The following is an 18,957-nucleotide window of genomic DNA, read 5'->3' as shown; positions in this document are numbered from 1 at the left end:
GGAGCCTAAGAACACATGACTAGGAAATGTAACATGGAATCCTGGATGGTATCTGGAACAGAAAAAAGAACCTTGGATAGTAAGGAAACCTGAAAAAAGTATAGTTAATAATAATGTGTAATAATGAACTATTGATTCATTAATTGTAACAAATGTACCACACTCATATAAGATGTGAAAAATAGAAGAAACTAAGTGTGGGTTACATGGGAGCTCTACTATCTTTGCAACTTTTTAATAAATCTACAACTGTTTTTAAAGTTTACTTCAAAAACATGGACAATGATTTTGTCACCTCGGAAGATATTGGTGATCCTAGGGAATCCTGTGGCATGGTAGGAAAGCATCAAATTTGTTGGAAGTTGAGAAGTGGCTGGGTCATGAATAAGTTAATTGAGTTAATGCTCATGGAATACTCTCTCAAGAGGCTTGGCCAGGAAGGGAAGGATAAAAAGAGGCTGGGCATGAGCTGGGGAGTAGAGTACTGTTGGAAATAACATTTTGAAGTATAGAAAGCTGGGTACACTTAAAAAATGTTTATGTTCTGAAAGGAAAGAACCAGTAGAAAGTGACATGCTGAAAATATAAGAGAAACAACAGTTAACTGATGGAGTAAAGTCCCTAAGTAGGCAGGATTTTATTCTATTCAACTGAAGATGGAGAGTCTTCTAGGAGGAATGTGTTGTTTATGAATCAGGTATGAATATTTATTATACTTTATAGTCTGGGGGTCACCCTTATAGGGAAGTAATCTTTACAATGTTTCCATAGAGAATTTGGGCTAGAAGAACTTTGTTTTATTGCCTAAACATCACAGTTTTATTGGCTATATTCATAAGGCATTAAAAGGCATCTCTGAATTATGAGAACTGTAACTTCACTGTAATAAAGAATCTGTCCCAACATGGATTCAACAGGAAGCACTAGGGGAAAAAATACTGTAAAAATTGTTTGCCTGTGAGATAGCTGGTTCCAATCTAAAATTGTAGAGCAACTATATAGGGAGTCACTAGATCCCATGGATAAGGAAGCACTTCTTAACACATCTTAATAACCAGTTCAAGACCTCTCCTGCCATGTGGGCAGATTATTGTTGCTTTATGGTGGAGCCTCTGAAGATTAATCTTAAAACATATCTAAGTTACATATGTGACTTACCATATGTGTGGTTGTGACTCACCCTCAAATCAGATGTTTTTGTGGTTTAAAAAAAATTTTTTTTTTACATTTATTCATTTTTGAGAGACAGAGAGAGACAGAGCACAAGCGGGGGAGGTACAGAGAGAGAGAGGGGGAGACACAGAATCCGAAGCAGGCTCCAGGCCCCGAGCCATCAGCACAGAGCCCGATGCGGGGCTCGAACTCACAAACCGGGAGATCATGACCTGAGCCGAAGTCAGACGCTTAACTGACTGACCCACCCAGGCGCCCTCAATCAGACATTTTATTCTATGAAATAAAATATTCTGCCTTAAGTATTTGTCACCTTTGAAATTTCAAATTTATTATTGTCAATATTCCAGATGTCGACAACAGTGTATAAGTAAAGGCTTATTTTTGTTTACTTTGAAGGAGAGTGACAAGAAACAAAATCTACGAACTAACCAACTTTGTAGTTGATGATAAATTCGTAGAACCAGGTGAATGGTGCAGCCAGACCTGCCTTGGGGGGGCGGGGAGCAACAGGATGGCCCCTGCCTGCTGTAATGTTTTGGTAAAATGAAAGGTGGTATGGTAAATTAAAAAGAGCGCTGACATTGGGAAACACGTTCTGTCCTTCCTCTACCTAGTCTTTCCCAAGTGTGTGGCCTTGGGGAGATCACTCATCTGGCTTAGAACTACTCATCTCTAAATATGGAAGGCTGGTCTAGATGAGGCCTCATATCACTGTCAACTATAGGATTCTGTTACTTTTGAGACATCTCAGTGTCAGTTACAGAATCATCAAGATCATTTGCTCTTGGATGTCTAGATCACTTGAAATTATGGCTTTGGACAGATTTTCAATGAACGATTGCCTTTCCTTCCTAATGCTAGGCAGATTATGTAGGGAAACCTACATACAACTTAATTATATCTTTTGCATACTTTATCCCAGTAGTTCTTTTAGAAATACAAATGAAGCGTCTGTTATATAGCATCCATTTTTCAGAGTATCATTTTTCTAGTAGTGCATAGAGTATTTGTATGTCATTATCAAACAAGAAAATATTTTGACATTTTGATTATTTCAATTATAGTCTATGGAGTTGTTTTAGTTTATATTCAGAAAGATTTTAAAGAATTAGATTTCCTCCACTGAAAATTTACACTATTCCAGATGTTGACAACAACACCTGGGCATTCTATCATGAGCTGATTTTCTGAATGAAGTAACTTAATTATTGATTGACAAGCTAACATGATTTAAGACACAGCCACACCATGTTCAATAGCAATGTGAAAGTCATAAACTGCAAGCATGTGCAAGCAAGTGGGGCCATGATACTAACTCACATTGCATTTTGAAACACCAATGCTAAACTTAAATTTTAAGCTTAAGTTTAGAATTGCTGGAGGAGGAAATGAAGAGGTACAGTTACATGATTTCTGGGCTCTCCGTTTTGCAAATCATTAAATGATGTAACAGCAATGTGGTCAGAATTCCTAGTATAAAGAAAAGTCTATTCTAGCATTGTGAGACACAAGTAGACTTATTATTCCATATGGATTGCATATGAGTTTGTGTGAGTCTAGATGTGTATACATACATATATAACCTCATTATATGCATACAAATATTCACATATTCATAATAGCTAAATTAAAAAAAATAAAAGTGGGGTAGAGTGTAACTCATTATTTACAGCCAAAACATAAATATCCATTTGAAACATGTAAACTGTTTTTGAAAGTATAAGCAAAAATAATAAATGAAAGTGATTATAGTAGAAAGACACTAGTTATTTTTTGTTTTTTGTTTTTCAAAAACATTTAAATGTCTTTTCCTGGTATTACATGGATTATTTCAGCGTTCTCATGTTAACCTGCTTTTTCAACTGTTGGTAGCCCAGCAGCAGGGCATGTTAGCATCTTCCCTCTGCTGGCTTGCATATGGTCCATTGGCCATGAGTTTATGATAGATAGAAAGTGTGCTTTCCCTTTATTAATGCTACAGTATTGGTGACATGTGGCCTGTGCACTTTCCAGTGAATGAGCTTGACCTTTGACTCAACACAGTCCCTTGAGCAAGAGCAAGCCGTGTTTGGTGGAATGATTACTTAGAAAAAACAGATTGGAACCTACTTTCTCTGCTAACATTAAAGAAATGCAGTGAAGTTTTTCCCACTGAAAATCATCCACAAATTGTAGCATCATAAAATAGAGAATTGGGCAAAAAAAAAAAAAAAATGAAACAAACAAACATACTAGAATTACTTAACTAATTACTTTAATAGTTAAATAATATGAACTTTTTAAGGTTACTTTTGGTGTATATTGGCACATCATTTTCTGGGGAAGATGCGCTAATTTATACTCTCAGCCCTGTATGTGTACTGGTTTTATTGCATCCTTTCCAATATTACCAACTAATGTTTAGTTGAACATCTTTCACAAGGTTAGCACATATCAGGTATTATGAGAGGCTTCCATTTGTATATAATATTTAAATTCACACAACAGCCCTGAGAAATAAATATGGTCACTGTTTTAGATATTGAAGAAAGTGATATTCAGAAAACTTAATTTGACCAAGATCACATACTAAAATGTTATCTCTGTTCTTTGTGTTCAGTGCCTTGCGCTTTTTCATCCTAACTACTTCCCAAGGATCTAACATTTACCTAACAGTATACTTTGCCTTTACCTAAATCATGTAGTATCTTAAATCATCTTTGCTAGAAATTAATGCAGCACAGCGAACACTATGATGAATGAAATTTCATAACTTTCTTCTCATTTTTTTTCCTCCAAAATGTTAAGTTTTCTGTCCTGGATTGATGAGCTTTTTTAAGTCCTGGGTCAGGGGTGGAGTGTGTATGAAAAGCTGAAATTGGTCATGAAGAAATAGAAGTGAGGTTAAAAATGGAACGCTTTGTGCCAAAGATAGATGCATTTTCGAAAATGCCATCTGGGCATTACAGAAGTATGCTATTATTTAATTCAAACCAGCTAGAATTCAGCAAGAAATGAATGCCAGCAATTATATGACTAGCTAATAAATATAATTTCATGGTATTCGGTAAGATATCCCAAAGTGTTAATTGTAACAGGAGCAGTTAAATTCTTTATACTAGTTAAATTCTTTGGCTATGAAAGCATAACAGTTTTTAATCACCTGGTAACTTTGGGCATTATTAAATATATGGAGATTGGATTGGAAGACACGGTAGAAGCAATGGAAAAGTCTGGCCCGACTGGGTAATTTGTTTTAGACCTATGGAGAAATCTATTAACCATTTCTTCTGTAGACCAATTTGATTAGCAAGTAGGACAAGCTGTTCTTTCATTACTTACCCAAACCATACTGCACTTTGTATCAATTATTTGGCTGTCTGCAGCACATAGATTAGAATAAAGGGCTTTCTTAGTGTTTGTGAATGTTGCGGATTGCTGATTAGTAATTAAAGTACTGAATGAAGAAAATTAGGCCAAAAATGAATGGCAATGAGAAAGTCTTAATTCTGTGATACAGATGTTAGAAACAGATTGTCTTGAGCAGCCCATTCAACGCAGTGACATTCTACATGGCCATGGAGTGCTTGCCTTCCATGTAAAACTCAAGTCAAATGCCTTAGAGATGGTTTCCTCTCCCGTGCCTTGTGATGTAGCTGTATGGGTATTAATTTAGTGAAATATCCTGTCTGCCAGGTGTGGGAACTAGCTGATTTTATTGTAATACCAGATCATTACTTAATTCATATGCAACAGAGTGCAGCACATGGAAAGCATTATAAATCTATTTACAATGTGGCTGGTCTGATGATAACATTGTATTAAATTCCCAGGTGAGGCAATTTAAGCAATTGCTTTGCCATGTGCACGCGGTGGAAATTAAATTCTCATATACACTTTAGTAATAAACCAACTGCATTGTTATGCTTATGCTAGTGGTGGGTTGTAGAATCTTCACTCTGACTATGTATATACCCTGTTTCACACGTAGAATCATATAGGGGGCTGCACCACAGATCCCAGTTCTTAATTAGTTTCAGCTCAGTTAATTCATTTTGTTTCTAGTTTAGCAGTGCCTGTCCAGAAACATATTCAGTTCAGTTGGGAAACATTAAGGCTTGGGTCAAGTAGACAGATTGTTTCAAGCCAAATTTCCAGACAGAACTGGGCAAGTGTATCTGTTTGAACTTGGCTTTAAGAAAATCAGCCAATCAGTATGCATATACCAAGTGAAAACTGCTTGGAATTTGAAATTCTCACCTTCATAACCAAAGACTCATTTTTGTCATCAGTTTAAAAAAGGCATTCAAACTTTCTGTGTCTGACTTTTTAGGGATAATAATCAATTGTTAATTTGCCGTATTTTTTCCTCTAATTCTGTAGATTTTTCTGCCCAACTGCGTCTCGTCCACCTAAGTGTAATATAAGTTACAAAGAATAAGCTTTACAAAAACACACAACTAAAAGTGAGGAATGCTCTTATATTTAATTCTGTGTGTGTGTGTGTGTGTGTGTGTGTGTGTGTCTGTGTGTGTGGCAAAAATTGTCAGTTGAAGCTTCCCACCCTTATGGTACAGACCTGAAATTGCAATAGATTACAAACTGCATAGAGCTTCTGTCTTCTCCAGAAGCCACATATAAAGCACCAGTAGACAGTGGTAACTGACAACTAAGACTAAAAATGTTGACAATTTCTTGATTTGCCTGGTTAGCTTATGTATAGAAGTCATTAACTATTTATAAAATGCATTATGAATTGGGTTCCTTCAAACTGTAGCTGAGTGTGTGACATTTCCAGCTCAAATTCTCATGCTTGCATTTGGCTAAAGTACAGATTTTATACAACTGATAATAAAGTAAAAATATTTTAGTTAATCAAGATACAGTAGGTGTTTCAGTTTCATTAACTTTAAATCATCTGAATTAAAATATTCATAGTACTTAGTAATGTAGAGTGAGGTTATTAAAAATTCCACAAAAGGTAAAATTATTTATTGATGCTTTGGAAGGAAACTATCAGTACAATAAGCAGTTTGTCATTCAAAGGAATTTGCCTTTTTTGGTATTCAATCAGTTTAGTGATGATCCTGCAGGCTAAATTATGGCTGATTACAACCAGCTTACTTAAAATTTCAAACCACAAAAATATTAGGAGAAAATACCAATGTCAGGCATTTAAATGCAACTCTCAATAAAACAGTCTTTATCTTAAAAATATATATATTTGTAAAATGATACTTGAGGGTAAAGAGTTCGATTTTCTGCACCGACTGTGTCATTTTCATGAGGAACTATTTCTGATACTGGGAATGAGTTTTTTTATTCTTTAAGAGAAGTTAGTTCGATCAGAGAACGTTTCGTAAACTCAGCATATCATCTGCTTAATTACATCCAGAAAGCCGTCCAAATGACCAATGTTTACCGTCCCAATAGTAAAGACTGACATTTATAGAGACCACCCTTCAACTGCGGATAAATCCTTATTTCTCCTCTGTTGCTGAGTGTGTACACTCTTAATTGCTCGTTTTCAAAAGCAATGAATTCTCACCAAAACAAGATTAGATATTTAGGGATACATGTTTGTAATTTTCTTCTTCTTTTGAAGTTCAGCAAATCAAAATGAGAATATAATGTGATTGAACAATCTATGGCAATTTGTTGGTATTTTGGTGAAAGGGGAAAACACAAAAACAATCTCCGTATGATATTCTCGCATACTGTGGAATGTTTTAGTCCCCCATAGTGATAAAATGAATAATTAAAAAGGCAGCTCTGATACCACGGCCTGTTTAAAGGTTCTCATTTCCTTTAATGCTGTAAAATACTTTTGCTTAGCTAGTTTGGAACTACTGTAGTGGGGATCTCCAAATGGGCAAAAGAAAGGTTTGGCTTCATCTAAATATTGTAGGAAGGCCATGAGGTGGACTGACCTTGCAGTTCAGCATTTTTCGAGATAATTCTGTATGAAGTCAATCGAAATAATTAACAGTCGGTTCAGTAAATACAATAAGAGAAGCGGGCTTAATATATGCTGTTTGTGGTGGTGAGAAGTCTGGCGTGTTCACAAAATGAATGAGTTGGCTCGCTCCTGAATTGTTAAGACATCTGATATAGATGTCATTACTGACCTCAGGCTAATGACTTAACTTTGGTACTTTGTCCTCGGCAACGTTGTTGGTTTTATTTATCTATTTACCGACTTGCTACATCTGCTCAGGTACAGAGACACCCTTGCAGCAAAGAAGGGGGACTTGGGGTAGAGACTCAGGGCAGAGAAGGGAGGCCATCATCTCCTTTCTGCTGAAACATTTTGCAATTTTTGCATCTTTTTCCTGGGTGTATTCAGAGGATAATATGATGGGAAGGAAATTTTGTGTGCTAGAATGAGTGTAGGTTCTAGTTTCAGTTTAACCAAAGCAATCTTTAGAATTCTATAAGACTGATTTTTTTTCCTAAAAAAATAAAGGGATATCTAGATTTGTTTACTTTTATTTACACTCCAGTCAGCCCTTTTCAACTAGCTTCTGCCAGAGAGTTAAGCCCTAATGCCCTTAGGCTTCTATTCTCTGTAATGAACTCTCTCTTATGTACCATCCTTGGAAGATTGAGAAAATAGTCACTAAAATAATTTTCTGTTTTGTGGTTCAGATAAGGAACCCTAATTGAGAAAAGCTGCGACTCGAAAATGATTCAAAATCTATTGGCTTTTCTTGCTAAAAGTCCTTTTAAATCCTAGTGTGATTTCACATTTAAGGCGGTGTGATCTCTATGTAGCAAAGCAGTGCTGTTTACTAGTATAAAAATCTAATTAAAAATCTTGTTGACTTCTGCTCGAGGATTCTGAATAGTTCTTTTTAAACTACATTAATTTTTCAGATCACAGTTGAAAAAGTATGAAATCTTAAGGCCTAAACTGTAGACTGCAAGTGAGAATAGGCTACTATTTCCCAGCTGCCATTTTTAAATTCACTCTTTTTGCTTAGTCCAGAAGCAAAAAAAAAGGCAGCCAAGTAACCTGTAAATCTGCATTTGAGTCTGAAACGGTGATGCTGAAGTAGGATCTGAGGATGGCGCCCTAGCTTCGCAACTAATTTTCAGAGCCTTTTTAGCTTTTCCAAATGTGTGTACGTTTAGATAATCCATGAATTGCTTATAGACATGTCCCTCTGACTTTACAGGTAAAGGTCAATTCCCGTAAAACAAAATTTCACTGAGTGAAATGTTGACTCATAGCCCACTTTATTTACTGGGATTGAGAAAAGTTGACTCATAGCCTACTTGCCTTTATGTACTGGGATTGGGAAATTTAATTTGTTTTAACACACACGCGCACGCATACACACACACACACACACACACACACACACACACACTCCCATTACTTTTCCTTCAGCTATTATTTGAGGAGAGCTTGGAAACCTTTAAGTTATTGTTTGGAAACGGGATAGACTTTAAAATTCCATCTCTTTCTGGCTACTAACATCACAATAATGAAGGAAATATAGATGAACTATTGTCTAAGCATTCCAGTGTTCAGTTGGAGTCATAATATTATCCCAGAATCAGAGATTTTAAAAGACCTGTATTATATAGTTCATTTCCTGCCACAATTTTAAAGACCTCCATATACACTTGTTTTAATTACAATCTGGTGAGTTTTGCAGATATACAGCTATAAAGCTGTATTTCCTTCAGTTTGGTGGTCTTATTTGTATGGCTACATACGGAATAACATACCAGTTCTGATCCGTTTGTGAATATTAATGGAGTACTTACACAATGCAGAGTTTTCTTTCATTATTGGCATCTGAAAAACTTCTAATTTACATTAAACTTCTCAAGTTCAAGAACTCTACACAACTTTGCTTTGCAGATTTTAGCAAATAGGTTTCCATTAGGGGGCTCTCGAGGTTTGAGATGATCAGCCTTGATACCAATAATGCTTCGAAGCCTTTACTTTCTAACGTTCATCTCGCTCTCTCCCTTTTTGTTTTGTTTTATAGAAAAGGTCACGGATCGCCTACAGTGACGAAGTACGGAATGAGCTCCTAGGGGATGATGGGAATTCCTCAGAGAACCAGGTAGAATGCTAATCAGGAAGGCCCGGTGGGTGGCTGGAGGGTGAAGGAGGTCACTGGCACACTGGGCTCTCAAGCTGCTCCTTAACAGTATTAGCAACAACTCATGTGGAAGCGATACTGTTTAATGCAAAGCTGGAGTCTTAATCAACTTCAAAATGTTTCTTGGAGATCTTACATTTAACCCTTTACCTTGTGATCACTGTCTGCTATCTTTTAAAAAAATCTTTTCTTCTCCTTTCTTTATTATTTAGTACTTAAGGAATAACTTGAAACACACTGTTTGCAGACAAAGCCAAGGTCTTCACCTCAAACACATGTAAAAGGAATAAAAAAGTACATAATGCAGCTTTGATAATAATGCAGTATAATTAAATCAACACTTGCAGCAAAACAAATGAAAGTAAGCTTTCAAAATTCAACAGGGCAGCTCAGTCTCCTATTGTGGAGCTGCTTAAAATACATTCACCAAAATGCAGACTGTGAGCACCAGTGTGGAGCTCAGATACTCAGAGGTCCGGCCTCTGTCAAATAAGAAGAAGAATAGGAAAAGTCTCTTCTACAGTTCAATATCTGCATAGGCAAAAAATAAGATACAGTTTCTTCTTAAAAGGGCCTTACAACTTGGCTGTCATTTCTCATTGGATCACACAGCAGTGTGATGAGTCTAATTAATGTCCCACTTCTTTCTTTGAATTAATACTACAGACTTCATTAGTTCATGCAAATAATGTATATGACTTTTTTAAAAAGTCATCTCAGGGTAGAGATGACTTTTAAAATGTCACAAACAACACTAGTGACTTCCTCTCTTTGACACTTTTGGAGAAAATAAATGATGGGAACTTCAGAAGCAAGACCTGAGCGTGTTTATTCATATTCCTTTGGTTAGTATTGTAAAGGTCTTTACTCTGCCTAAATAAAAATGAACATAAATCATTCATGGAGTAAACCAAAACTTTAATAAGATAGTAAAACATAATATATTGGTACACATTGGAAAACTTGCATAATTGTACTTACCGTTTCAAGTAGATTATATTATAGGTCTATATATGCTGAAACTATATTACTATCTACTTCAATGTTAATATGGTAAACGGGATGACACTCATGGGATTAAGGCCTCCATCTATCCAACCCCCCAAAAAGGGGAGAAGAGTCACCAAGCTGATTATGTTTGTTTTGGGAAAGATCTCACCTTAGCCACTTTTTGGATGTTATCAGCTTGAATTTAGAAATGTAAACATGTTAAGATTTGACTTGGGATTTCAGCTTTCCTGATTGGAATGTGAGAACAGCTAAGGGGGAAAGAAAAAAAAAAAAAAACAAGGAGCACAACAAACATAAAAGGGTGGTGGGATAAAGGGTTTTACTCATAATAGATTAAATAACATGAGGATGAGAGAAAAAATATTGTCTTCCTATTTAAAGTGAGTTTTAGATTGTTCATATCTCTCGAATGAATGAATCATAATTTCATTTCATATCTTTACTGCGAAAAAAAAGCATTCTCTTTTTTGCAAAAAAAGTGAATGCATAGTTCCCATGTCAATTTTTTAGAAAGCTATAGATCTTTCCCTCATATGAAACTACTGCTTAATATAGAGGAAATAGAAAGGAAGGGGGTGTTCCTGTCTAACTCAGACTCCTTTATTGTAATAGATGCTGTAGTACTGTGACAGGAATCTCTCTCTCTCTCTCTCTCTTTTTTTTAAAGCATGTTCACTTCTCTTAATGGACATTTTATGTGCCTAAAACATTTGCCTTACACACATACAAGTGTTATTTTTTTATGCCTAAAGAAAAATAGTCTGCAAAAATAGGTAGAGTTCATATTTTCTGAATTTTTCAAATTATATTCCTGTCACTTTAAAGTGATTTCGCAGAGATTTCCTCTGGACTTGTATAAATCAAACTTACAAATTCTGAATGTGCTTGGAGAACCTGAAGTTTAGTTATAAGGAGCTGTCATTTCAATAAATACAATATGATAAATTATAGTCATGAGACGATGTTACTGTTAGATTATTAGTTATGAGAACTTTTCAGTCCAAAATTCGAATTAGGTTTGAAAGTTCAAAGAGACCACACTTAACTTTTTGGACATTTTGTTGCCAACTGTAACAGAATTTCCATACCATAATGAAGTCATTAAATTTTGTTTGGGGGCTTTTTATCATAATGTATGAATTAAAATCCCTCAAACTAAAACACATCTCTCAGCCAGGAATGGTCACTTGAGAATAACTCTTTATTCTGCATCAGTATTCATTCAGACTACGGAATCAAAACAGAAGCCCTTTCTTTAAAGGAAGAAAAGATTTTAAGTTGTCTCTTTATATTAATTTTTGTAGCTCAAGGACTATGAAGATAGTTTCTTTTCTGGGTACGATTACCTATCATTTACATAAGAAAACATTGTCAGCCCAAAACTAAGTATATCTTCAAGTTAATTGTTGATCAGTTGATTTTTCAGAACTTCTTAGCCATATAGTAGTTAAGATAAACTTTTAATATAGAGAGAAATCTTTGAGATAAAAAAAATGAGACAAAAAAGCAGTATTTGTCTCATTGAAATTGGGATATATCTCAATTTTTAAAAATTATAGATCAGAAAAGGAAAATAATAAAGAATTATAGCAATGGTTACAAATAGGCAAAATAACTACTGACTACTGACTAGTTATTTTCAATGCAACATGCACATCTTCCCTATAGTGGCTTCTTTGTAGAGATTTAGACAAATGTAAACGTCATAGCTATTATTTCTCATTCTGGCCATTTGTAATGCATTTTTTTAGGCATTTAAAACCTGATAGTTCATACGCAAATCTGCCAATTAACTATAAAGTATATTAATTTACTCTTATATAAACATTTCTGACATCATTGGAAATTTCAAGGTTTCAGCAATTAAGAATTTTTCAAGTGCATCTTTAGTGTCCCTCCTACAGTATACAATTCTATTTAATTCCAAATTAGTGGCTTTGTGTAAATTCGTTTCTAATTCATAGCCATCTCATACAATCAAATATGGCTCGTCCCTAGTTTACAAAGAAGGAACAAAATCACCTACTTTGCACATTTGCGTCTTGGTGGGTCATCAGCTTTCCAGGGACTATTGTCTTAGGCATTATCATTCTATTATTTTAAAATACCGTGTTTTCCATTCCATATGGCAACATTTTAATTCTTTGAGAGAGTTGAGTTTTTGAAATGTAGTAGTGCTGTATTTAGAGTGGAAACTTTAATAATTATTACCTTGATTTAGTTTCATGAAAACCATTCTCAGGAAAGGAAAAGAAAAAAAAATCTTACAGAATTAAATCCCCTAATCCTCTTTATAGTGGAGTATGATGATGTGGCACACAAAATGTTCCAGACTCTATTTTTGAACCCTAATAGTCTCTCAATTTCCATATACACAATGATATTGATTGGTGAATAAATGTGAGTAAATGAAATTTTCATAAATCCTAAGTAGAAGGTTCAAATCCATATCTAAGGAATAGGATATTCCTAAATGTGCCGAAATTTTTGTGGTAAAGTAATATTTAGCACATATGATTGCTTAATTTTTTAATACGAGGTTCTCTTAAGTTCCGATTTGGGCTTGCTGTGCATAAAGTGTGTCAAACTTCAGCTACAGACCAGGGGGTGAAGTCGGTCAATTTAATTCCCCAAGATCTAAAGAAGGTCGGTATCATTTCATATAGCCCTGGCAGAGCAGATCATTACCAGGCACAAATCTGTTCGTTACGTGCTGAGGGTTTATAGCAAAATAAATAGACTGTCATCATAAGTTCAGAAAATTGTGTGTTCGACCCACGATAATGTGTAAAGGGCGTTTAATAGAGTTCAGCATTTATTCGTTATCTGTATGCGGACAGAGACGGCAGTGGCGTTATCAGCTTTAAAAAAAAAAAATCGGTAGTTCTGGGGGTCACGTGACACACCTCACACACACAGGCGCGCGCGCATGAACCCTCACATGCTCTGCAGTGCAGTTTTGATTTTAGCCACAGCAGAAGGCTTAACCACAAGAGATTCCACTGGTTCAAACCAGCGTAAACCAGATTTTTTCAGCCCACAAAGGAACAGATTACCTCTTGTATCAAATTCTGCATTGGGGGAAAAAAAAATCTTTGTTTCAAAAAAGACGTTGATTATCATAACCCAACATGGTGGCACGGCACATTTTCAAGTCGCCTATGATGGAGCTAGTAACTCCCTAAAATACGAAATCACGACTTTCAGTCTAGTCTAAGCATTGTTAGTTTTCAAACATAGACCATCTTTTGTTTACTTGAATGAAAATTCCCAGCCTAACTTAAAAAAAAAAAAAAGATAAAGATTAAAACCCCTCCCATTACCTAGCTTAGCTACAAATCCGGTGTAGAGCTTGAATGCAGCCATGCGGCACAAACAAGATAGAACGTTTTTTGTTTGGAACCTATTGAAAAAACAAATGGGTAGCATTTTTAAACACTCATTGATTATGGCAGGGTGGCATGCCCCAAATGGTCTCAATTGCTGAGGAGTAGTTTTAAACTTTGGCCCTTTGAGTATCATAGTCAACTGAAGAAGGGTGCGCCCAGAAAGAAAAGATAGCTTGTGCGATCAATTCCCAGATCGTCTGTTTCTGAGAATTAATGTTTGCCTTTTTCTCTCATGATGTTCAGATAGCAGAGAAAAGATTCCTATGTATGTTAGGCCAGGTATTTTAGTTTCGAATTTTACTTTTTCTTGGGAAGAATGTGGTAGCTTTTCACATGAAACCAGATGCTTGACTCATAGACACTGGTCGATGGCTGAGAGAATGAGTATATTAATTAAAAATAATTACAACTCCCAGTATGGTGTGAAAGGACAATGCTAAAAGTTTCATTTTCACTAAATGCCTTGTGAGACATTATGTAATATTCTGCACCCTCTTTATAAAAGATTCATAACAATTTTGAAATCTCATTCTTTTGCACTTGAAATACTTTTCACACATAACAAATGAAACAACAGAATGAGCGGAAATGCATACTGCCTTTCTTGAATTGGAGACAAAAACAGCATTAAGCATCGAGAAAGCCGGGCCATAGTAAACATGATACTTTTAGAGAGACTTAGAGTGAGCAATTCATGGCACATTTCTCCCAAAGCAATAATTTAATTGATTGGCCTGTATATGTCAAGTGTTGTAACAGATGTTACAGATATTTGGATGTTTAGAAATTATCCGTTGTAGACTTGAATTGCCGAGGATGCAAATTTTAGACCTAGAATGTGGTTTATAGCCTTTCATAACATCGGTTTCAGTTTCTCTTCATCGCGGAAACTATGGCAGTCATCTCAACTATATGATATTTGATTTAGAATACTGTGAAATACACCCACACCCCCAGCACACACACACACACACGCACAAATGAGTCAGATACATGGTTGTGTCCATTTTCTAGCTTCTAAAGAGTTAAAGTAACTTGTGTTATCTGTTAGATTGAAGGCAAATAAAAAATGTCCTACAAAGGAGAATTAAAACCTTATGCCAGGGAATTTACTAGCACGTAAAGAGTGGTTTTTCTGGTTTGACTTCAGTGAGAACACACTGCAGTAACAGACAACATGGCTTTAAGATGGCCCAGTTTACAAGATGAAGAAAATGGAAAAATGAAGAAACTTCAAAAACTAAAAAAATAGAAAATCACCATGTGATTGCAGTAGCCTCTTAAGCAAAACAAACCCTAGAAATCAACTCAGATATACACAGTATTTCTAAGGATAGTGAAATATTTTCTGATACTATGTCCTAAATATTATCTCTCCCGGCATGCTTTATTCTCAGTTAAAATAATGTCACCTCCAAATACAATCGTATTACTAGAGTGGGCCCATCTATGATATTAACTAACATAATTATTTGTTTTACATATTTATTGGGACAAAAGCATGAACTATTAATCATTTTTATTTATACAGAAAATCTGAAATCAGTTGTCAAGATTCAAAATAGAGAAACATCCTGAAAACTTGTATATACAAAACCTCTTCAGTGGTACATTCTTAGAAGAGAGGAACAGTAAACTTGTTTTCTTTCTTTATAATATAGACTTCTATGAAGTCGTTCCCCTTTATTTCATGATGGTGTCTTAGATGTACTTTAAAAGAGAATTTCACACTATTCTCTTTGTTTAATGTGACAGTGTGAGAAAGTGATCTTTATTCGTTCAAAAAACTCTGCATGTAGTCTCTGTTTAGGTTCTTTTAATGTGTTTGTCTGTGATTTTTAAATGCTAAACATGTAAACAGATAAATTGTCAATGTTAATTCTGTATCCTGTCACACAACTGATCTTTCTTTCCTGCCATTTCTTTCCTTTTTATCTTTTTTTTTTTTGTGTGCATTCATGTTGCAGTTGATAAAATTACGTGAAGAGGTGAGTACTTCCTAGCTTGCTTTTTTTTTTTTTAATTCTGCTTTTCCCTATAAAATTGAATTTCTACATCTGAAGTAAGATCTTTGGGTTCATTTTTTCCAGGAAAATTCACACATAGCAAAAGTATTGATTATACTGTTAGAAATGTTCTTTGCTGACTATCTGTTAAAAAACAAGTAAACTCTAATCATGCTTAGGACAGTGATCATTGTTGTTGCTTGGTATCTGGAGAAAATTCATATTTTAAAGTCCAAAAAAGGGAGGAAAAAAATAAAGGGCTATCTTAAAAGTTTACCTAAGTGTGGTTTTAATGTCAACTGACTTCAGATTTGTTTTATTTGTATTGATTTCTCAAAGAAGTCAATATGATTAAAATGTTTTTTTTCTGACATTCCAATTTACTGAAAACTCTTTTTAAATATACCCTTTTCCCTCACCCAAGATTCTTAGGTCCAACACAAGATACCATGAATCTGTTTTCCTTTTAGGGAAACACACATATGTTATAAATGCTCTACTAGTCTGTGTACACAGATTCTTAAGAATAGCCAAAGCTCTCCTCATTGTTAAACACTTTCCTTTTTGTAGCAAATAGCACCCACGTGAGTTCTCATTTTTCTGAGTTGCCGGTCTGTATTATAATGCAGCTCCAGACCTATTTGTGGCCCAGCAAATATTAACAGCAATGTTTATAATTTTATCCCAGTATCGTTGAGGGATGCTGAATGATTCTGGTCTTGTTTTTGTTTGTTTGTTTTTAAGTAGGCCAAACTTAATAAATATGTAATAAATATACTTTTTTTTCACAGGTAAAAGCAGTTATATTTTTTTTACTTAGTGACGTTGAGTTTTGTTACTTTTATACTAGGGCAGAAGATAATGGCCCATTTTGCAATTTAAAAGTTGTCTGATTGCTTCTAAGGAGGACTGTGAATTATTTTTGAGTTTAGATTGACTGCATTGATTTGGATTTTCCTAGAATTTTTTTTTTATTGGTATGTCATCATTCTGTAGGTGATATGAATGCTAAATGAGAGGCTGTGGACAGTGGTTTTCAACAACTCTTCTGATTTAAGATGCATTAGTGCTGTCATCTCTTAGTAAAAGCAATACTGATAAAAAAATTAAAAGGTGAAAATATATAAAACCCTTACCTTCCAACCTTCTTGTGTGTTTTATGGAAGCAGATGTATATACTAAATGAATATAATCAATTGCAGTTTTGATATATGAGATTTTTCTTGAGGTGAGTGATACTCAACATTATTTTTTTGCAAGACAGAATACCTGCTTGTGTGTATTTGCATATGCCCATGCTTAGGTGAAGAATCCGAATTTTCAGATCTTAATGGAACTAACAATAGACTTGAAAATCTCTGGTGAAGAAACTACACAAAGCTCTTGCCCCTGAATTTAGTGAATATAATTAATAAAGTATTGTGCCTTATTACAATCAGCATTTTTGACAGATTTATTTTTGTTAAGCTGAATTGTGTGGACATAGAAATCTTAATTCTGAAAGCTGAAAACATCATGTCTGCACTTCTTTTAAAACACATTCTATCATCATTTTATGGCTTAATTCTTTTGTTTGTGCCTATAGCAACTGTTTCGTCAATAACGGTTCTGGACTGCGTGTTTCCAAAACTGTAACCTGGAATGGAATTGTACCTGGAAGAATGAGGTCATTCAACCAATAGAATAATATACTCTGGAATATTCTTTTACCAGTCTTTGATATGGATGTAGCATCGATATTTGTAAAATAGATTAGGATGATGATGGTGCACTGATACATGGTTTGCTCAAGAGATGATTGTTTCTCAGTCAGGATTCTAATAGTAATCAGCGAGTGTACCCCAGATTTCCCCCTTATACTTCTCCTGAGAAGACAAGCACTCATCTGTTTCAAAATAGGATGTTTTGTTGTGTTTGGAAACAGAGTATGCCCCCATCCCTTCCTTGTGATGCTCTTTTCCGGCTCAGTTCTGGGGACTGAGCGTGCTTGAAGGCAGGCTGGTGTGCACGGGGAGCAGAACTGATGTTGGCCGTGCCGAGCCCTCCGTCTGAATCCTGAATCTCCAGCTCTCCACGCTGCGCAGCTCCTCACGCGAGCTGAGCTCTGTCTGAAGCTCCTGCACAGCTTCACTTACCTGCTTTGAAAGGGCTGAGGAGAGGGTGAGAGAATGAGTTTGGGATGGAGTGTGGGGGCAAGTTGAAAGCATCAGCTGCTACTGTAGTGTATTTCCTTTCATTTTCAGAGACCGGGGCAATGCACAACTAAGGGAACAATGTAAATAGCACAGCTGTTACAAGAACTTGATTTTAGCTTGACTTAAGTGAAGAGGTTCCAAAATACAAAGTGAGGTCCTGCTGGAAAGCTGCTGGTAAACTGGTAGTCCTCTTGTGTGCAGATTTACTCCGATAAAATTGAACTGTCCTGAAGAAGAGTTACTTCCATGATTTAGGAATATGCATTTTTTTTAAGTTCTTTTAGAAATTTGCTCCTCATTAGAGCCATACACTTCATAATCTGTTTTGTCTCCTTTTCGTGGAATTCCAAGAATCATCTTACATTTAAATGCTTTCTTTCTTGTATTATCTATTATCATATAATTAGACTGTCCATTTCCAGTACTGATCTTTGGGTTTTGTTTTTTGTTTTTTGTTTTTTTTGTTTTTTAATTTGCAGCGGCTAAATGTTCTCTTTTAATTTAGGGATTTCATCCAATATGAAAATGAGCCAAAAACTTTTGTTCTGTTATTCTGAATTAAAATTCACATTTACTCTTGATTTCACAAATCTGGTATCGTTTTAGAGAATTACCAGTTTGAAATTAAGTCCTTTGTTAAGGTAGAAAACAATATTCAGAGAAGGGAAGAACAATCCCTATGCCCAAAACCTGCATGCAGGGAAAATTAGGAGGAAGAAAGCTATTTTTGACAAGCTGAGTGAAGTGTTTAATTTTCTTTAAAGATAGTCATATATGCCAAACACAGAGAGCTCCCCTGCTTTTCTTTTTCTCAATTACAGCCTTTAGTGATTTAGCATTTTCATGATATAAGCATTCTTTCCTTCCTCCCTTTTATTTATTTAGTTTTTTTTTTTTTTTTTTGCAGAGGGAGGGGCAGCTTTTCTCTTAATTTCTCCACTGTATATTAGACAACTCTATTAATTATTATAGACTGTTGTTGCAGCTTTCCTGACCTTCACATCAGGTCCTATCTCTCTGTTCTAAATGCATTGTTTTAATGATTCTTCCTCCCCCCGCCCCCCCCCAGGCCCTTCCCCCC

The 18,957-nt window shown here is 35.4% G+C and overlaps 1 protein-coding gene across 7 annotated transcripts in view; it reads left to right on the top strand.

Moving 5' to 3' along the window:
• Positions 1–18,957, top strand: part of VTI1A (vesicle transport through interaction with t-SNAREs 1A) — a 348,726-nt gene that overhangs the window by 69,256 nt on the left and 260,513 nt on the right. For 4 of the 7 annotated variants that reach the window (XM_030334885.1, XM_030334888.1, XM_030334884.1 and 1 more), the window contains exons 4-5: positions 9,159–9,236; positions 15,643–15,663. In XM_030334885.1, coding sequence (XP_030190745.1) covers positions 9,159–9,236; positions 15,643–15,663 — 99 coding nt within the window. The remainder of the gene's footprint in view (positions 1–9,158; positions 9,237–15,642; positions 15,664–18,957) is intronic. The other 3 variants (XM_030334886.1, XM_030334889.1, XM_032595176.1) reach the window with 1 other exon arrangement.

This window comes from Lynx canadensis, chromosome D2, assembly GCF_007474595.2.
Source record: "Lynx canadensis isolate LIC74 chromosome D2, mLynCan4.pri.v2, whole genome shotgun sequence".
In the NCBI taxonomy this organism is placed as follows: Eukaryota; Metazoa; Chordata; class Mammalia; order Carnivora; family Felidae; genus Lynx; species Lynx canadensis.
This window is presented reverse-complemented; position numbering and strand designations above follow the sequence as displayed.